Here is a 22,139-nt window from a genome sequence, read left to right on the forward strand (position 1 = left end):
TCGAGAAACCACGTGACAACAGCCTCTGCTAGAAGAAAATGGCGACGACACTGCTGAGAACAAGTGCTGGTGTTTTTAGGCGAACTATCGCCTACAGTGCAGCGAGAGCTGCTTCTGGCGGAGGCCCTCCAGTCGACCACCAACAAGGAAAAATGGGTAATTCATTAGTGAAATATTCATTAGCCACTTACGGTTAAATTTCATGACTTTGAGTTGCACGCGTGACATTCGTACTGCAGCCAATGGCTGTACTTGTCAGCGGACGGGCACTGAGTGCAAGTGTACTTTCAGTTTCACAAATTGGCCATTTTCTGGAACTTGGGAGTTCCTGCTAATATAATAAGCCGTTCATCGTCACGAATAACTGATAACTGAGTACTCGAAAAGACGGTTATGGTATTATCAATTAGTTTATGAATCAAAGAGACAAGTTGATCTCTAAAACTAGTTATTGAAACAATTTCAAAAGGGCACCTGAAGGTTATGAATTAATCAATCACTGTCATTGAATATTGCTTTTATTTACAAAGAGATCACCACCAGCCCCACCTCCACATCTCCCCCCAAAATATTATGCACCCATCCCACATTTGGCATAATGCTGTCAAGAAATAAGAAAAATCTGTGATATTTTAAGATAGTTTACTGATGTCAGCGGAAATAAGGAAGGGTTATTTATTATTATTATTATTTTATAAACTTTAAGTAAGGAATAAAAGTTTTAGATATTTTACAGCATTGACAGAGTTAATAAGGGAGGGGGGAAGGACTGTAATCTTGTTACAATTTTAGTTTAATGTTTCTTAATTTGGCAATATCCACATTTCTTCCCCTGTGTTTTTCCTACTCAGCATTTCTTCCCCTCAAAAGATAGGTAAAGAAAGCCAATCAAAGAGTGGAGGGGAAGAAATGTAGAGTATATTACAGTGTTGTAAACCAGTTTACAACTTTTTCCATTTTCTGAACAAAAGAGTAGCTGAGTACAGGGGAAGAAATGTGGATAAGAAGGAGGGTTTGCAGGCCTGTTTTCATGGTGAACCTTTTGTTGCTAGCAAAGCGAGAAGTAAGTCAAATGGCATCATGGGCAGCCCACCACCATAAATAGCCTTTACGAGTTTGCATTACCTTAGTTTGGACAATTTTTCAACAGAGTTAATAAATTGATCACTTTGAATACATAATGGCAGAGATGTGACAAGAAATATGCTCATAAACATAGACTAAAGCAAATAATGAGTGTAATTATAAAACCAAATATATCATGTAAACTTGCAAAAATAGTCACCAAAAATGTTCAAAATCTTTTCATCAGAACAGCGATTTCCACGATGAAATTTTGTCCTTTCAGTGACCTGGAAAGAACAGGAATGGAGATGTGCATGCATGTGCATTTCTCACTAAAATTAACTGGGGAACCTCCAGGAAAATCAGACGAACGTTATTACAATATTAGTTTAGTACTCCAGATCTGTGCATTATACTTTGGTTTTTCCCTGTCTTGTTGACTCTAACATTCAGTCTAAGAGAATCTGTGTCAGTATGTACGTTGGCATCAGAAGAAATGATTTGTATTATTTATCAAAGATAATAACATTTGTTTGTGCATGCATGAACTTAAATGTGCACTCACGCACTCTCTCTCTCTGTCACAGGAGAGGGAGGGAGGAGAGGGGAAAACCAAAAATTATTCAAATAAATCACTTAAAATATCAAGAAAATGATATTTTTTGGATCCAGTGATGGAACGTGGTTATGGTGTCCCCATCTTAGTTCTCTCCTGATTGTTAGAAAATGATTGTCCCCCATCTTAGTTTTCTCCTGTCAGTCAGAACATAAACATTATTTTCCTTTTTACTATCCAGGATTCTTGAACATGTTTTTTTTTTCAATGACAATGTACATTGTTGATTACAGGCACATGAGAAATAACATATAGCATACAAATCACTCTCCTGATCAAGTGTAAAGCATTAAAATAAGATAGATAGCTTAGATATATTTTAAAACTTTCTTTTTTGGAAAACATTTTTTGTCTTGTCTTTGGATTAGATTGTCAAGCTGGTGCTAAAAATAGTTGGTTTTTTTTCAGTCTCTTTGGCAGACAGTCTGGACCAAGATCAGTTGAATGTTTATGTCTTTTGAATAGACTCGCTTGTTAGTTTCACTTGCATGAATGTTGATGTTGGTCCATGTCATATGAAGGGAATCAGAGTACTTATGGAGTGATGTCAGTTCTTCAGTGGAGTGGGGGTTTTTGGGGGGGGGGGGGGGGGTTGTTGTTGTTTTTTGTGATGATGACCTTCTTCAAAGTAGACTAGTATACAGGCAGGGATGGATTGAAGAAAGAAGGATGGAAAAGCAAGTTTTACTGAAGAAAGAATGCTGTGAAAACAATCTTTACGAAATATATATATTTTCTCTGTTATCCCACACTGCAGACTGATGCTGAACTACATCATATTTCTGTAATAGAGTACCCTGGGTAGCCTGCAAGCAAGATGACATGAGGGACATAGTAAGTGCAGGTCTCTTCACATTTTATCAGTACATGTACACCTTGTGCCATCATTCCAGGATGGGTTCAGGTGCTGGCAGGACTTCACATCTGTTGACCTGAGAGACTGGAAAAAATGTCCACCCTTTACCCACCAGATGCCATGACCAGGAGTCAAACCTAGGACACTCAGATAGAAAGCCCAGTGCTTTAACCACTCAGCTGTTGCGCCGTCAGCACTTTGCTGGCACACACCTCTGTAAATCCTGCACACACCCTCTTGACCAGAACAGCTCTTAAGGGCAGCTTTACCAGCTGTCAGTTTCACTTACCTTTCTGCCAATCTAGTGCATGCTGTGTCTAGTTCTTTGTTAATTAAAAACAGGATGTATAAAAAAAAAAACCAACCAAAAAAACCTGCTTCCTGGTTGCATACTTGTCAGAACACTATACATGTATTTGCATGAAAAGACACCATTGAGAGGATTGCATTGCGACACAGTAAGGGGTGTTTCCCCAACTTCCAGTGTAAACAGTTAGGGCTTTTAAAGTTATTCACTGCATGCAGGCAACGACTCGAAAGGCATAATAAATTTCTGTATGACTGTTCCACCCAGTGTGTGTAAGTGTGTGTCTTGGCATACATTATGTGTTTGTGTGCTGGTTTATTACTGTTTATGCTGTTCATATGTATCGGTTGAATGTGTGTCCTTGTGTGTGTGTATAGGCAGGAGAGGGGGACATTGCATGTGTTTATCACTATTTTTACAGTGGTTGTGTGTGTCACCTTGTGTATCTGTACTGTCATTATTTTTTGTAATTGTATATGTATACCGTATCATGAATGGATGTGTGTGTCAGTGCACATTGTACTTTGGTTTTTCACTGTCTTGTTCGCCTTTTTCTACTTGTGTGTATGTCTAAGTGGTGTCAGACCTCCCCACCCCCACCCCGCTCCACACTTCCTGCTTCGCAGGTAACACCCAGCGTTTCTTTCCTGGTCCCTTCAACTGCCTTTATTATTCCTGCCAAATTTCCCATCTGTGTCAAGATCTGTTGTTTGAAATTGAAATGTTTCCTTTCTTCGTGATTCAGCAAGGTTCATCAACATTCATTCTCCTTTTGATATTCATTAGTTCTACCTTGTCTGCTTTCTGCATGTTCTCAGATACATTTTGTCCCATGCTATACCTTTGCAAAGGCTTCAAATTGTTGTACAAAAGTGTCTAAGAAAAATGGAGTTTTAACTTAAAAGGCCAGGTTAAGTGCTTTTTACTTGTACCTCTGAGCCAAAGTTAAACCAGTAGTTGTGTTCAATTTGTTGATACTGTTTGCTTTCTTTCCTTTGACTGGAACCAGTTTCATGTGAGGTGTTTGCTGTAAATTCTGTATAAATTATACAAAACTACATTTTGATTTTTTATATTTGTAAGAATTCATTCACACCCACTTATATTGTTACCGATGTATTTCTTTCAGTTTTACTTTGTGGTTTACTCCCATTTCGTCATGATGTGAATAGTGTTTTGTTGATCTCCCCTTTCTTCTTTCATTGTGTTTGTGTGAAATTCTCAGAACTGCACACTGTAGTTTCCCCAAAAGTGAACAAGCTCAGGTCTGGAATCTGAACTCAGACAGGTAATATATGAGGCAGGTGGAAATTTCTGGACAGGAGCTTTTGTTCATATTTTTTTGTGCTGTTGTCATTATTCCAAAATATTGTACTATTTCTCTTTTGTATTTTTTTTTTCAGTATTTGTGCTTGTTTTACTGCATTTTGATGTGACAAATACTGTTTGTTTCAGCCTCGGAAAAAGTCACCATGCCAGACACTCTTGGACATTCCGTGGGCATTGAGCGGTATGAACTACTTGCCAAACTGGCTGGTAACGAGGTAATTGTCTTTGTTCAGAACTTATACAAAGTTTTATTGCATTAAATAAATAAGTTTTTTTTCTTACCTAACAGTGACAATTTAATGTATAAGAATATTCGATAATGCACCTACATAGTAACCAAGTTTGTGCATGTGTGTATTCTTATGTGCAAGTGAGTTATATTCGCATTTTTCTGGACCTTTCAACATGAGACTAACGGTTGATGAAGACAAAATCAGTCTGCATATTCTGTGAGGCTTTATTCCCGTATATGTTGGCAATAGTTCTGATATTTCAGAATTAGTATTTCTCAGGAATGAACTGAAGCGTACTGATTTTCAATTTTAAGTTCATGGTACACAATATTACTAATATAGTAATAAATTAATTTATGGGCATTTTCATGGGATTGGGAGATAGTTCTCATGATTGATAATCATGATTGTGGGAACATACAGCAACTGTTTGTACAGCAAAAACTGAATACAAGTGATTTAAGATATTTGGTCTGTTGTCATTTGTTATTACAATGAATCAATAACCTTGACAATCTAGATGCATTCAACATATAATCTGTATTCATCTAATAAGCCTTCTGACATTCTGTTGATAAACTTTGTTGATTTCAAGTCAAGAGTGATTCAACTGTAGATTTTCATAGCACTCACATAGATCCTTCTAAAAGTAGGAGACTGAGCTTGTCGCAATGTAAAAAAAAAAAAAAAAAAAAGTAAAAAAAAAAAGGGCCAAGTTACTTTCAGCTTTGCTACAGTTACATTTCAAACATCAGCTCTATACTTATGTGTACATACTCAGATACTGATCAGACCTTGACCATGGCTGACCACATTTCATCCCTGCGTTGCTCATGCAATTTCCATCTCTGCAGACTAGCCTCAGTCCGACCATCCTTAACAGAGAAAAACGTGGCTCAACTGGTTTCTTCTTTTGTGCTGTCCAGACTAGATCACTGCAACTCTACTCTAGCAGGTTTACCATCTTCCTCTCTGGGGGGGGACATGGTAGTGCAAATTTGTGATTTTTCATGATTTTTTTGTTTTTGACAATTTTCGACTCTTCAGACCTGAAACCCAAGAGCATACCATTTAGCCCAGACATGACAAATGGACTCTTTTTGTACTGGGTTTTGCTGACTGTGTCTTCATGTTTTTCTTTTTGTGTTTTCTCTGTTTCACTATTTCGGTTTAGTCAGCTGTTTCAACTAACTACTTCATAAAACTGGCTACAGTTACAGGTTTGAAATTTTGCAAAGTTATTCTACAGTGTATGATCTTTATTTTGTGCAGACCAGTTTTGATCAACTTGACAATATGATATTATTTTAAGCATAATTTGAAAAGAAAAAAAAAGGCAGTGTTATAAGTCATTAAAAAAAAAAATCATCACAAAATTTCTATAATAGGTACTAGGAGTTTTTTTTATTTGGTGGAAAGATGAAACAAATGATAATATAAAATGTAAAAAAAACCCACAAAAAACAACTAAAATATCTTGAATAAAACTAAGGTTTTAAGCATTTGAATTCTTTTGTCAGCCATTTTGGATGCATTTCCATAACGACGAGTGGTGAAAGTGAACAAAAACAATTGTTTTTTTTGTTTTTTTACACTTTTTAAACAATTTACTTTGAAACCAACACAAAAACTGACTAATATTACTTAAAAGAATGCATGCTGATTTGTACTGCCATGTCCCCCCTTAATAGACTACAGAAAGTACAGAAAAATGCTGCACGACTTGTCCTCACAAAAACTAAAAGAAAATCTGATCATGTCACACCTCTTTTGCATCAGTTACACTGGCTTCCTATAGAGTCCCGGATTCATTATAAACTAGCGACACTTGCCTTCTGACATTTTGGTGAATTTCTTCCCTCAAATCTCTCCTCTGTGCTGGAAACATACGAAAGTAGTATAAGAGATGGGGGTCTATATACAACTTTTTTGGGCGTATTAGCTTGTGTTATAGGCCCTCAAGCATAAAAAAAGTTTAGTCAAAACCTGTGTATGTTGGAGTAATATGACCCTCAAGCATAAAAAAAATTATATAGTTAAAACAAGTTATATGTGTATGAGAGAGCCAAATCACAAGATAAAAAAAAAATGGTTTGGATTTGTGTATGGGGGAGCGAAACGGTCATGGGGGGTTCTATATACAACCGACCCCAGCCCAAAACCGCGCAATACCGCCCTCAAGCATAAAAAAAAAAAATCTAGTTATAACCAGTTATGGGTATGGACGAGGCGAAAACGGTCGCCCCGTTCCCCGTGTGTGTGTGCTGGCAAGCGACCGCACGGCGTGTGTAGTGGGAGTGGTCCCGCGCACAGCCTGCCTCCGCGTATCTTCCCACGCCTGCGCGGAGATTGTGATCACCCTATTAGAGAAAAGATTATATTGTACTATATAGAAAAAAATAATGCCTTTTCACATAACATTTGTGAGTACCCCCAAGTTAAAACAAATAGAGTTTGCGGTCGAGCTTGCATGGGGGCTCTATTGTAAAGATCATATTAAATGTCATAGAAAAGGAATGTCACTTCCAGTACTTTGTAATAAAATGCAACCTTTATGTACGTACGAAGTAATGTTATTTGTTGTAAATGTAAGCATAAAAAAGAGAAGCCTCCTCCCATGGAGAAAAAGATTGATCCTTTACCCGATTGTGGGAGAACATTCAAGCGACTCTGAGGATGATGATGATGACGATGATGAAATTGACCCCTTTTGAAACTTATTCAAGAGGGATATTCCACCCTTTGGTGGAAGTAATCATTGGAGTCAGAGATTGATCAACTTGTAAATAATAATCCTATTAGAGAAAAAATTATAATAGTATTTTTAGAGAGAATAATGGTGCCAACGTTATTCTGAAAAATATTACCGTGATCTCGCTTCACAGAAAAGAGATTCCTAATCATGAATCTATGGAATAAAAACTGAGTTGATTAAAGCACTGGGGGTTTGATGCTTTGGAGGGGGAGACCAATGCTAACGCTTAAAGATATTGCACGGAAAGCTCAAAATTCGTGGGTTTTAGTAGAATGAAAAAAGATGAACTTATTAAAAATATTCGTCAACCTACAACTTAAAGCTGAATCCACGGAGGAGTTTGGTAGCATTATTAAAAATTATAAACTTGCGGCTCTTCCAAATGAAATAGATCGCTTTCGTTTATGAATGAGTAAAGTGGACACTATTAACCCAAGAGCTATTCCACTGACCAAACAAAATATTGTTTTAAACGGTGGAGTTTGGTCAAATTAAAATTATGATACTTACTGTAGCTGTATTTTCGATCGGAATATCAAAGTTTTATTGATGTTGTTGATGATCAAGATATTGAAAAACAAATAAAACAGATTTTGTAAAAATAGAAAATTTTACAAATGAAGGTTCAGGATGGTTCATTAAAAGAATTCTTTAGTTTTTGGGTGAATAGAGTTTCTATTACATCTCCTGGATACTTTATTGAATCACCAACAGGTGGTTAAAAATAAAAGAGCTGTGTTTAATATTAAAAATAAAAGATGAATCAATGTATAAGACATTGTTTACGTGCACACAAGTTTCCAGCAAAAGCGAATTCTAATTTAACTTATTTCCTATCCTTCTGATGATGGTTTAATTTTGAAAATATTGACTTTCCTACACCAATAAAACAAATTACAAGGATCGAGACTCAAATAATATTGATATTAATGTATACTATTTAAAAATAAAACGATTGAACGCGAACTAAGAATATCAAAACAACCCACCAACATGGAGCGTATTAAACTTCTTATTATAGAATATGAAAATGGTGGACAACATTATACTTTTATTAAGAATTTTAACAGATACTGAGTAATACAAACAAACACAAAGCAGCCATGTACTTTTGTGAGTATTGCTTGACAGGTCAACATCATCAGAACTTTTAGAAGAAACATTTTAAAGCGATCGGGGCCAGAAAATCAACCACAAGAATTTTTGGGCGTTGGGATCCCCTTGGAAAAGAAAAAAAAGGGAATCAAATTTAAAATTTTCAAAAAAAATGAAAGTTAGGGGTGTGTTTTTATGCTGATTTTGAGGGGTTTTGAAAAGAAAATAAAAAAACCGATTCCCATTCAAATTTTGGACCTCAAAGAAAGCGGAACACATCATCTCGCCCATAGGGGTTTGGGTTGTTGGGGTTGATTGGAAAGGGGAATACAAACCGCAGCTATTTCGGGGTTTGAGAAGGGGGCCCCCCCCCCCCCCCCCGGGGCCCCCCCCCCCTTTTCCCCCCCCGGAAAAAAACTTCAAAAAATTTTTTTCCCCCATATTAAAAAGGAATTTAAAAAAAACCCGGGTTTCCAAAAAAGTTCCCCCCCCCCAAAAAAAAAGAAAACAAATCGTTTAAAACGAACGGGGTTTGTTGGTTATGTAGGGGGGGAAATACCCGAAAAATGAAAAGTAAGTTTTTCCATGACCATTTAAAGGGAAACCCATAGAGGTCCCGGGGCCATGTTGTTTTTAATCTTTTTTGAAAATTAAAACCCCGACGTTTTTGTTTTGGGCGTTATTATTTCCAACCAAAAAGGTTTCCGACTCCTCGCGATAATTTCGGGTGGAACATTGGGGGGTGGTTTTGGAAATTTTTTACGGGGTTTTCCCAAATTTTAAATTTTGGGGGTTTTCATACTTTTAATTTTTGGGGGGGGTTTTGGAATTTTTTTGGGGATAGTTTGCATTTTTAAAAGTTGTGTATTCGACCGGGCTTCCCGAAAAACCCTTAGGAAATGTTAAGAATTTTTTAAAACGCCCGAAAACATTTAACGATGGGGGAGGATTTAAAAGGTTTCCGTTACAAAAAAAAAGGGTCTTTCCTTTACGAAATAAAATTTTTGGGAAGAAAAATTAAAAAACGAAGATACGAAATTCCAAAAGGGAAAATTTCTTTTCCCTTTTTTAAAAACAACCAAGGATTTATAGAAAGTGTCACGGCATTGCCCAAAATGTGGGAAGAAGGGTTTTAAAATTTTTTTAAGTTCCTTGGTGTTTTTAACGATCTGTACTTTGGTTCAATGATGTGCGGGGTTCCCTTGCCCGATGGGGTTCCCAGGTTTTTGAATTACGTGTTTGAAAAAAATTTCCATAATCTCGATCCGTTCTTTTTTCCCGTTTCCCGGAATGCCCTTTTTGGGATCTTTACTCAGAGTACGGGAAAAAAAAACTCGAACTGTTGAGGGGTTTATGAACAAAAATAAAAGGTTTGGGGGGGGGAAAAATACGGGGTTTGGAATCGTATGACTGTAAAAATTTTTCGCGGGGCTAAAAAAAAAGAATTTTAAAAGGTTTAAAGGGCCCCCTGAAAAACGGTTTGTATATCTTGTATCTCGCGCGGAACCAATTTGGGATGGTTGGGCGATGTTCCCAAGCTTTCCCCAATTGGGGGGATTTTTCTGGGATAACGGGGCCAAAATCTCAAAAAGATTCTAAACCCCCCCGACGATGTGAGACGGGATATTTTGTGGAGTGTGATATCGAGTACCCGGGGGGTTTTACACGCGAACATAACGTTTTTCCCCCTAGTCCTGGAAAATAGAATAAAACTAAAAAACCCTCCCCTATAAACGCCCTTTCGTAAAAAAACTCGGGGGGATGCGCGGAAAGGAAAAAAAAAGAAAAATTATTTCCAAATTTTTGGAATAAGGTTGGTTATGTCGTACTATAGAAATCTAAAAAATATCCCACGAAACTTGGCATGAAAGAAACCCAAAAAATCACAAAAGTGTTAAAGTTTAATTTTTTCAAAGCCCGGATGGCCCCCTAAAATAATGATAAAAACCCCAAAACTGAGACAACCCGTTCTAACGATCCCCGATAATGATTGTTAAATTAATGAACAACTCGGTATTTGGAAAAAAACTTGGTAATATCAGAATGAGAACGAAAATTCAAATTATTCAATTTTGATGAAGAGGTTTTGGCACGCAAAAATTAAACAAACGGCTTATGTCGTTCATATGATAATAAACCGAAAAAACTTCTACCCGTTTTCACTACAAAAAAATAAGCTTGTGCTCAAAAAAACCAAATCATATCGGAGGGGGCCTTTCCCTCGCCCTATAATGTATCTCATGTATTTTTTTTTTTTGTATTACCCCACTACAAAAAAAATTTATGGATGCGGGTTGTTATATACTGATCCGATTCATTATTCTCCACGTAAAAATGCGAGGTTTTTTATCGCTTGTATGGTTGTTTTTTTGTAAGGACCGCAAAAAATTTTCCCAAAAAAGATCACCCCATTGTATGATAAATGGGATGGGAAAAAAGTGCCGGATACATGAAAAAATGGCTGGATGAAAAACCGACCCGACAATTTTCTGCGGCTTGCGCTAAAAAGATTTTTCGGTTATTTTTACCCGGTTTTGAGGATCAGTTATAAAAAGCCAAGGGCTTTAAAAAAATGTGTGGTAAAGGGGGATGCTTTGAACCCCGATATTTTTTAAGGAGGGGTTTTGGGTTCGATCTTTTTCAATTTACTTTTTGTATGGGGCGTTCAGATGTATAAAGAACAAGATGTACACGATCAAGCAAATAAAAGACATCACTTCCCCGTTCGTTTAAAACGCTATTGGTAGGGGATGGTTTTAAATTTTTACCCCTTTGGGCACTTTGGTTTTTCTGTTTCGTGGGAAAAACCATAAGTCTTCGTGAAAAAAACCTCTGGAGGGGCCTTTTTTTAAAAAATAAAAAAATTTGGATCCCCGGGCTTAAATCCCGCTTAAATTTTAAACTTTAAGGGACCAAAGGGGAAACCCGGGTTGCTGTTTGCGGGGTTTCCAACCCTCGGCCACCGGGGGTTCATAAAATTTTTCCCGGGAAACTTGGTAAAGGGGGTTTAACTCCCCCTTTATCATCTTTAGTCGGTGCAGGGGAAAGGTGGGGTTCTTTTCCCGATTTTTGCCTTTTTTTGGGGACCGCGGTTTCTTACCTAAAAAGTTGTCCCTCATTTTTAAAATGAACCCAACAACACCCTTTAATCTGGGTGCCCATCTGTTGATCGATTGGGGCAAATTTCATTTCAGCCACATTTTGATAAACCCTAAAACAATCTTTCCTGCCAGCGTAGATTAAAATCTTTCTACAACCGGGTTCTGTGTGTCTTTCCACCCCTTATTTTTTTAAAAAATTTTGTTCACGAACCCAAAAACTCTGGGCCCCAGGTTCTCCCTGAAGAAGTTTGGGCAACTTAAAAGGGGTTTACGGTCATAAATACTTTAAAAAAGCGGGCCACTTCGACGCTGTCTTTCGTTGTTGGGGGTTTCGGATTCTTTAATCGACTCGAAACCCTTTAAACCCACAGTCAGGTTTACTTTTGTTTTACGCCTGATTCTGTCATAGGGTTTAAAAATAAAAGGTCACCCTGTTGAACCTCATTTGGGTAGAAATTTATCCAAATTTTGCTTGGGAATATTTTGGGGGGAGGGGGGTAGATAAATTTGCCTTAGTTTTGTTTTTTTTCCATTTTTTAGCCTAATCCTCAGACCCCCCTTGGTGCTTTCGCGATTTTTTTAATCGCCAAGGAAAAACCCCTTCCCAAAACCGCTTGGGCTGTAATGATTTTTTCCATTTTTTTTAAAGAAAGTAAATTTTTAATTTTTTTTTGGGGAAATGCAACGCCAAAAAATGCCCAAATTGGTCTTTGATATAAATACGTATTTCGACCCTTTTTGTCCCTTGGGTTATATAAAAATCTGAAATTTGGGGGTTTTTTGAGGAAAGAGGGGTTTATTTGGCCCCCCATCCTTTAAAATTATTCTTGCATAGCCAAACCCAAACATCCAAAAAGTGTTCACAGATGTTGTTTTTTTTCTTAGTTTTTCATTGATAAATCAAAACGTTGAATCCTCTCTTTTGCCATTTTGGGGTTTTCGCTCCCTAAGTTGTTTTGGTTTGGGTTGTGTGTTTCGTTCTTCTAAGCGTTGAAAAAACCCCCCATTTTTACTAAAAAAAAAAATTTACTTCCCGGAAAATTGCTAAAGCGTTTATTTACTGCCCCCCCAACGATTTAACGTTTAATGATGCCTATATTTGAGGGTTTTTATTATTATTTAAAAAATATAATGTGGGAGAATACCTTTTTTTTTTCCAACTTATCCTTCTTTCCCAAATGCGAGGGCTATATCCCAAAGTAAAAAAATCCCGATATCTTCGAGGTTGAAACCCCAAGTCTAGGGGGTCGGGGCTTTGTAAATTTTAATTTTGTCAATCTCGGGTAACCAGCGGGCCCAAATGCGCTGACCCAAAGCTGGTATACGTTTTTGGGGTTTTTTTCTTTACCATTTATTTTTGGTTTGTTGCCATTGTTTTTTTAAAAAATTGGTGTGCAAATTAATGTTAAAAAACATAATAAAGGGGTTTGGGGTTTTTTTTCCCCACAGGGGGTGGGGGTTTTTTTCGCCCGATTTAAAAATAATGTAAAAAACCAAAATTATTTTTAATCGCCCCAGAAATTTTTAAAAGGTTTTGATAAAAACGTGATCTGGGTCTCTCGTTGATGATGGTTTTTTGTTTTTTGGTTCATTTTTTGTTTTCGAAGTTTTTCGGGAAGTTCTTTTTTTTGCTTTTTGAGAGCCCCCTTTTCGCCCGCTTCCTTTCTTCTGATTCTTGGGTTTGTTACTTCCTCCTTTATATTTTTTAAAAATTTGCCCAATGTTTAACAGTAGTTACAGCTGTGGTGACGGAGTTAAAAAACATGCCAAATTGTGATATATTTCGAAAAAGTAAAATGTTAAGGCATGTCCAGGAATGGATCTTGCTCGAGATAACTTTTTAAATTTTGTTTGGTCATCAATTGGGAGAAAAATACAAAAATGCTTGGTTTACAGTTGTAAAAATTGGGTTTCCCGAGGGGTTTTTGAAATTCTCAAATCCAAAACCTGGGCTTCGTATCTCGTAAAAAGTTTGTTATTTTCCGGTTTTTTTATCGTTTTCGATTTTTTCAACCAAAAAATTTTTTCCCTAAATTTTCTTTTGCTCCCCCGGCTGGTACCCGCCATAAGCCTGTCGCTTTTTGGGGGTTCCTGGATAGAAATTGGCCCATTTCTTTTATTTTCTATTTTTTCCTTTTAAGTTTAAAATAAAAAAAAACTACAATTCCAACGCCCTTAAAAGGGGAAAAATTGCAAAACCGTTTAAGAAATTGCAAAACCGTGCAAAGGAAAATGTTAAGCATTTTTAAAAACAGCGGTTGTTATTACTAGAAAATTTTATATGAAATCTGGTTGATCAGTTTTTATATAAACTTGGAGTTTTTGGTATTTCCCAAATGATTTCCTAACCTCTTTACTTTTCATTTTGTGGGGGAAAATTGACATGTCTTTTTTTTAACACTCATCAAACGGTCCCTTACCCTTTTCGTAAAATTTTAAAAGCCCCCCTTTTTTTTGTTTGTTCGCAAAGGTCAGTAAAGTTTACGGTTGTTTTTTCTGGGGTCAACCCCACACAGATGTTTACTTTGTTTTCCCAAAAAAATCCCGATTTTAAATCAACTTTTGCTTCTTTTGGGTAAGAGCCTTTAAGTCACAAACATTCTTCGATGATGTACAACGTTGGCCCCCCGGCAAATTTTTCAAAAAACGGGCCCAAGCCTTTTGTAAAAATTTTTTCCCGGGTTTTAACGGTGAAACCCCCGCGGTCCTTTTTACCCACACTGGGATCGATAGGCTTTATTATTTGAGGTAGGGCTTAAAATTACTTTTTTTTTTTTTATTTTTTTTTTTTTTTTTTTAAGAACACCCCACGATATGGGGTTTGTAATAAATCTAAAAAATTGGGTTTCTTACCGCCCCCGTTTGCCCGCAAATAATTGCGGAATGTGCTTTTTTTGTAAACAGCCTCGACAAACTTCCCTTCTATATTTAATTTGTCATCCATAATTAAAAATACTTAGGCTTTGAGGGGTTCGGCCGTTTCAGCTTTTTTCTGAATCGAATTTTAATCCCTTCCCCAAATTTTTTTTGGGATACAAAGCCCAAAACTCCGGGGGAAGAGAATTATATCTTTTGGGGTGGCTTACCCAAACCCAAAGAGCATAATTATTGGGTTAAAATTTTTTCGCCGACTTTTGCCTCCGTAGTTCTAAATTTTTTAAACCATTTTGGGTTATTTGGGGGGGTGCTTTTTTGGCTTTCCCAAAAAAACTTTTAAAATTTCATCCCTTGTTGTTTGGGAAGAATCCCTTGCCCCTAAATTTTTGGGTTGGGCCCCCCTTTCGATCGTCACTTAAACCCTTACGTTTCTTTGGTTTTTAAATACTCTTTAAAAAAACAGCAGTACCCCCTTCATATTTTTTGGGCGGAACGTTGAGTTTTAATATTCCGAGTGGGGAGTTTGTCCAGGGGAAAAATTTTACGATGTCGTAGTTTTTTCTTTTAAAATAAAATGGGAAAACCCCCTCCCGGGAAAAATTTCCCGGCTATTGTCTCGAAATTCGGGTTGTGTGACTTTCTAAAACTCGAGACAAACCCCCTTCTATGTTTTTGGATGAACCCGGGTTTCTTTTGGTTTGAGGTAACCTTGCTATAAGGGGTTAAAGGTAAGTTCATACCCAGGGGGATCCCCGGGATACCCACTTGAAAAAAGGGTTTGCATGGACTTTTTGAAATTTCGAAATCAAGGGGGAAATACAAAATGATTTCCTTTAAGGGTTTCCGCTTTTTGGGGGGGGCTTCTCTAGCGATAGTTTTCCAATTCCTTTTATCCGAAGTTAATACGCAATCGTGTAAATTTTACGGTTTGTTAAGTCAATACCTTAAAAAAAGGGCCCGTTTTTCGTTTTTTGCGAGTTCGCCAAAGATTTTTTTGTAAAAATACTACTTTCTTCAACGTAAGATTTCTTTTCCCGGGAAAAAATGGAATGGTTGTTTTTAATTTTTTGGTTTACCTTTTTTATAAACGGTGTTCTGTTCCCATCTGGGGTAGAAGTCAAAAAAATTTTTAAAATTGCTACCCGAACACTCCCCGGAAAATCCCCTTCAAAAAACCCCAAAAATTTAGGAAAGGCACAAGAAGTTGTTGATTCGGGATCGATAGTTGACGGATTGTTAGAAATCGGGGAACAGTCTGCCGCACGCCCTTTATCCCCGGGCCCCGGGCCAAACTTCTCTTTTGGTTTAAGTTTCTTCCCTCATTTTTTGTTTTTTTTGTTAAAAGGGATATAACTTTATATTTTTAAGGTTTAATATGGCGGAAGGTGGTAAAGGTGGCGGAAGGGTTCGCGGGAAGGGGAAAATAATAGAACTGGTTTCTTGCAAACAGAATTAAAAAAGAGCGGGGTTGATGATTACAATGATGCTTTTGGGACAAGAGCCCGATGTTGGGGGGAAAATTTTACCAATTTTAAAACTTGATATTTTAGGGTTTTAAATACGTTTTAAAAATAACCCAGATTTTAATATCTTTTAAGTTCCCGCACGAAAAAAAACCCCTGGGCCTTTCAACACTGGGGGGGAAAAAAACCTGGTGGAGCAAAAAATTATTCGGGGGGGAATTGGTTTTGTAGATTTGGGGGGAAAAAAATTTTAAAACCCCCAAAAGGGGTCGGGCTCCCCAAAGGGTTTTAAACCCAAACCTGGGTGAAAAAAGGGGAAGAGGGATGATTTTCCCCAAAAATTTTCAATGATAAAAGTTTTTTAAACTATAGTTGACCCTCCCCTCCCCGTTTGAACGGGGGTGGTTTATATTCGTAAAACCCCAAAGGGTTTTTTTAAAACAAAGCCATGCAAAGACAGGCGGTTTAATTTTCTTTCGGGACAACCTCCAAAATTTCCTCCCCGGGAGGGAAGAAATATCAACTTTAAAAATTTAAGAATTCAGTCTGGGGAAAATTTGGCTGATAAAGATAAAAGCGAAATTTTCCCCTTGCGTTTCCCAATTAGACGATTAAACATCGGGGTTTGCTGCACGGCTAAAAGGGGATATCAAAAAAAAAAAGGGAAGGCTGCGATTAAAAATTCACAAAAAGCGGGAAAACGATACACGGGGAATTTTTGGGAAGGAGGACAAAAACCATGGGGAAAAGTATTCAAAGGCTTTTTAGAGAACAAGGCATTATTTATCTTTTCCCATTTTTTTACTCCCTTTGGTTGTTTTCACCCACTATCTTTTTTGGCCGTAAAGGGTTTGGGGGGGGCACCCCCCACGGGCGCCGGGTAAAAAAGATGAAAATTTGGGATAAGAAAAAGACTTAAAGATTTGGGGGGAATTATTTAAAAAATTTGGGGTTTTAAAGGCGATTAAATTGCCCCCCCAGGAGTCTTTGGGGGGCTATTTTTTCCCGTGGTTTTTAAAAAGGTTGGGGTTTAAGCGGTTGGGGGGGTTAGCCAAAAAACCCTGTGGGCACTCGTCCCTCGGTGGGGGCCTCCCCCCTTTTGTTTTTTTAAAAGAAGAGAAAGGAAAACCACCTTAAATTTAAAAAGTAAGAGGGGATTTATAGTCTTTGTGAGTTGTTGGCTCTTTTTCGTACGTTTCTTTGCTGGTTTGATTTTAAAAATTTTGTTATCCGAAAAACCCTTTGGCCCCCTTTCAAAAAGGGTCAAATTACCAGAAACCGGTAGTATTGAAAATTCGGGGGCGGTGTTTGTATTTTTTTTTTTTTCTAAAAGGAAAGAGTAAACCCCCCGGGCGAATGCCTAAAAAAACTCTGTTTCCCCGCCCCTTGTCCTCGGTGTTGTCAAAGGTTTGTTTGATTATAATCGGAAACCTTTATTACTGCATCCAAGCTTCCCAAAAATTTCTGCTTTAAAAGGGGGCAAAAGGACCCCGTAAACCTTAGCCCTTTGGGAAGAGCTTTTCCTGGGGGGCCCAACAAAAATAGATGCAAAAAATTTTGGGGGTTTAGGTGGAACCCCTTTGGGTAGGGGGTACACTTTGGGTAGGTGGGTTACAATGTGTGGTAGTTTTTTAACCCATCTTTAAAACCCAAATATTTGTTTTCTGCCCGAAAAATTAAAATTTTTAAATTATTATAATTAATGTGTGTACCAACCCTCAAGCCATTTTCCGATGGGGGGCCTTATAAAGGACAACAAAAAAATGAAAGGGGTTTACTTCGGATTCGGCGAAACGGAAAAACTTTCCTGGTATTTTTTTATCGCCGTTTGTAGGTTTTCGGGGGGTTTAAATCGATCTTAAACATTGGCTAAAAATTTTTTTTGCGCATCAAATCATTTTCCTTTTGTTTTTTTATACCGTGCGCGTTTGCGTTGGGGAACCCTATTGACCCCCCCAAATATTGCAAAATGCTATCTTTTTAAAGACGAACTATCCCCGATTTTTAAACCCCCAAAACCCCTTACGGGAAATTTAAAGGGTTGTCCAACCCCGGGTGATGCCCCCGTATGTCTGATTTTTTCGTGGGGGCTAAAAGAACACAGGTCCCTCTCCCTGTTTCTCATTCCCTGTCGTGAAACCCCCAACCGGGGGTCTAGCCTGAAAAAATTTTCCCCCCCCCCAAAGAAAGTTTTCTTTTTTCTTTTTCTCCAATCCTCGGGCCCAAATTGGGACCAAAGGGATAAAATGTTTTATAAAACGGTTTTTAAAAAGTTAAATGCTTGGTCGGGGGGTTTTGGGGGGATTTTTAAACTCGTCCAAAAAACCTACGAATTGATATTTAAAAATTTGAAAACCCCTATACAGGGGCCTCGAAAAAAAGGAAATCAGAAGCTTGAAATGTTCTTTTTTACCCCCACCCCCGGCGGCGGGGGCCCCAATACCACAAAATTGATTTGATTCTGCCCCCACCTATGGGGGTTGTTTTTTCCACGCAAGCCGGGCCCTGTTTCATCTCCCCAGTTAGTGGGGTTCGCTAAGACTGAAAAACATCGGGAAAAATTGGCCCGGTTTTTAAAAAAATATTTGTGTTCACGTTTGATCATTTGCGTACAACTTATTCTTTTTTTTTTTTATAAACCCGGGTTTTATAGGACGCCCTCCCTTTTTGAAGGGTGTAAAATTTTTTTTTTCATAGCTATGTATATTAAAAAACAACCGATATTCAAAAAGACGAATTACCGCGGTGCATAAACTAATCAAAGTGGGAAAAAACTAGAAATCGCGGGCGTTTAAATAAACTTATTTCCCAAATGGAAAAAATTTTCAGTGATGAGTCGGAAAAAAAATTTCTTTAAATACTACCCATGTAAAATAAAAATTCCCCGATGGTTATTATAATGGGTGTTTAATTGAATAAAGAAGTGTTTTACCCCCCCCGGGGCAGATTTGACTTGCACGCTCCCCAGTGGCTATTGAGAATAAAGAGCACCCAAAACGTTTTAACTTTCTGAGGCTTGCACATTACTTGGGGGTTCCCCCCAAAAAATCATCGCGCCGGGGAATAATTTGGGGATAGGAAACAGGGGTTCCCCGGGGTTGCGATACATTAAAGCACCTTTTCCCTTCAACCTCTCTAAATTAGTACCACCGATTTAAATTTTTTAACGGATTGCCTTCTACGTTGTTAAATCAAACCCAGTAGAAAAAGAAAGATGGGGGGGGTGGTCGAACAAAAACGTTGCATCCCCCCAGGACAAAAGAAAATTTCTCCGGGGGGATTTACCACGGTTTTTAAAACCCTTTTTATAGTTGATGAAATTTATAATTCCCCTTTCTATTGATTATTTAAATTTTAAATTTTCATATAAAATATGGTTGGGAACCCCGCAAATACGCTCGGTTTTGGGTTTTATTCGGGATACAGAGGGGTTTATGTGCCGGGAAAAGGAAAAAAAAAAGTTGTAGCATTCCAAACCTTTTGAAAGGGAAAGTACAAAAGAAAAGAAGTAAAAATTGGTGGTTTTCGTGAGTGAGGATGTGTTTTCAAAGATGGCCCTATCAAATTGTTCGTTTTTAAAAGGTACTTTGGGGCTAATAAAACCCCTCGGGCAAGGGGGTGGAAAATTTTTAAAATTGAATCCCTTTTCCCTTTCCAAAGAAGGAAAAAAAATAAAAATAGAATAAAAAACGTGGTTGGATGTTCGCTGATTTAAGGCGTTGGATGTACTTTTTCTAAAAATAACCCCGGGGAGGTGTTAGGGGCTTAGAAACGCTCGAGGGGTTTAAAACTGAATTAGGAAAAAGATTTTTTTGATCCCAACTAGTTTGTGGGGCCTTTCCCTTTCCGTTTTTTATTTTTGATGTTTAATTTTCGGGGGTTTTTTTAGTGCCGATGTTTTTTTAAAAATTTTTCAAGGGTTTTACATTAAATGGCCCAAAAAAACTTTTCCAAAACAAAAACCCCGAGAATCACCATTGAAAAACAAAATGATGCTATGCCCTATGATTTTTATAGCAGGGTTTGGGCATTTAGAATTCTCGCTTGGGGGTTTTACCACAAAACAGGAAACAATTTGGTTTGGGGGACGCTGCTCTTTTCCTCAAAATATTTCCCTTAAAAAACTACGTTGCGCCAATTTTTAAAATTTTAAAAAAATACTATTTAATTTTTTAGAAATTGGGTTTATCCCCCAAAAGGGGCCCGGGGAAAACATTAAAAATCAAACCCTGCATACGCTCGGTTTGGTTGATCTCGGGGATAAGGGGATTTGAAAGTTTTCGGGGAAAAGAAAATCAGTTGTACGCCCCTTTAAAATTCTGAAGGAAAGTACAAAAGAAAAAAAATTTAAAGGGTAATGGGGTGGGATCAACAAAATTCGCGAACTTGCCGACCCGGGAAAGTTGACGGTTTTTTTTTGTGAACAAAACCCCATAAACTTGTTCTTTCCGACGATGATTTCATGGGGACCTTATCGGTGGATAAATGGGATTTAGATTTTGAAATAAAAAAAAACCCCCTGTTTGGGATTGGAAGAAATCACGCTCTACAAAAAATAAAAATTGTGGTAAAATGTTGGCTTTATCATTTCGCCCTAAAGATTAAAACGTCGTTTTAAAAGCGACGAATTTGGATATGTTATTTTGGGTTTTAGAGGTAAAAAGGGGCTGGCACCTGCGGTTTAAATTTAAAAAAATTTGATTTTTTAGCCGCCTTTTTAGGGGTTAAAACTGTCTTTTTTTAAAAACTTTAGTGGGGTGCCAGTGTTTTGGGGAAAAAGTTTTAAAAGGGGGCGGGTAAAATGGCCCCGGGGAAATTTTTAAAAAAAATCTTGAGAATTACCATCAAAATTCCAGTGGTTGGCCCCTTGATCAAAAAAATCCCCCTATTGAATTCTCGCTCGAAGGTGTCATCAAACGTCATCTTTGTAAAATTTTCTCTCGCTTTATTCACATCGGAACCCCTTTTGCTTTAAAAAAAATGCGCTACCCTTCCCCAAAACCCGTTACCTCATTTAAAAAAAAGATTTCTATAGAAATTTAAAGGGAAGGGGTTTTTTTTCCTACGGGGAGATATCGGGAAAATTAAAAAAAAACCTGAAAAAGCCGTGATGAAAGAACTTTATTTTTTTAAAAAAAATTTTTTAAAGCCGGGGGGTAAAAAACGCTTCGCCGCGGATACAACGCTGCGCTTTAGGAACGCCCTTGGAGCATGGGGTGTTGGAAATTTCTTTTTGAGTGTCGCCCCTGCTCCCGTAGCTATTTGGGAAAAGAAGTGGGGAAACTGGTTTTCCCTTTGGTGTGGTTGGTTTAACTTGTAAATTTTTTCATAAAAAAATTTTTGTCAAAAATATGAAGCACAAAGGATTCGGTGTTGGCCCAGTCAAAAATTGGGGGAAAAAATTTAAATGTCTTATTTCCCAAAAACATTTGAAGATGATAAAAAAAGCGGAAGAAATTTTGTCTCATTTGGTTGAAGTTGAAAATTTTAATGCAAAAAGAAAACAGGAAATTTAAAAAAGAAAAACAAAACTCAGTTGTTAAAGAAAAAATTTTTGATATTAAGATGGGTAAAACCCAATCCAAAAAAAGCAAAAATATGGTAACGGTTGATCCAAAACCCCCTCTCTTTAAGGCCCTTTTGGGTCTCCTTTTAAAAATTTTTAAGCCCGGGTTTTTTTTTTTTTATGCTTGGGGGGCGGGGAAAAGGCGCGGTTTTTGGGGGGGGGGTGGTTTTATTTGAACCCCCATGGGGTTTTTTCTCCCCCCCTAACCTATTTTCCAAAACCCTTTTTTTTTTTCTTTTGAAATTTTGGGCCCTTTCCTTTTCCCCTTTTTAAAAATTGTTTTAAAAAATATATTTTTTTTTTTGCTTGAGGGTAAAATTTCTCCAACTTTCACAGGGTTTTTACTAAATTTTTTTTTTGGCCCTTTGGGGGGCCCTTAAAAAAAGCTATAAGCCCAAAAAAAATTTTTATATTGAACCCCATTTTTTATAATCTTACGTTCCCCTGCAGGGAAAGGGTTAATTAGGGCCCCAAAAAATGATTTAAAATGCACATGGAAAAGGTCTTTTTTTTGGGTCAGGGACCCCAAAAATTTGGAAATTTTTTACCATCGGGCCCCCAGAAAAAGCTCCGGGTTCCGTCTATTTGGGGCAGAACTGGGAAAAAGCACCTTTTTTAAAAAAATTTCTGCAACCGCACTTTGGGTGGGCAAAAAAATGTTTTGGCCCCTAAAAAATTCGGGAAAAACCAAGGGTTACAAGTTACAGTATGATAAAAGATTTATTGACTCAATTGTGTAAAAAAGTGCAAAATTATGTAATGATTTGGTGTTCGGTTGTTGTTTGTGTCTGTATACTTTATGTCTGTGTGTCCGTGGTTTAAAAAAAATTTAAAATTGTCATTTTCTCCCGGAAAAACTTGCTGCCATTACCAAAA

General features: G+C 37.5%; 1 protein-coding gene across 1 annotated transcript in view; it reads left to right on the forward strand.

Moving 5' to 3' along the window:
* LOC143279949 (cytochrome c oxidase subunit 5B, mitochondrial-like) overlaps positions 1-22,139 on the forward strand; it is a 25,682-nt gene continuing 3,543 nt past the window's right edge. The window contains 2 exon segments of the mRNA XM_076584309.1: positions 1-156; positions 4,300-4,388. Of these exon segments, the coding sequence (XP_076440424.1) occupies positions 39-156; positions 4,300-4,388 (207 nt within the window). The 5' untranslated portion in view covers positions 1-38.

Source organism: Babylonia areolata, chromosome 3 (assembly GCF_041734735.1).
Source record: "Babylonia areolata isolate BAREFJ2019XMU chromosome 3, ASM4173473v1, whole genome shotgun sequence".
Classification (NCBI taxonomy): domain Eukaryota; kingdom Metazoa; phylum Mollusca; class Gastropoda; order Neogastropoda; family Buccinidae; genus Babylonia; species Babylonia areolata.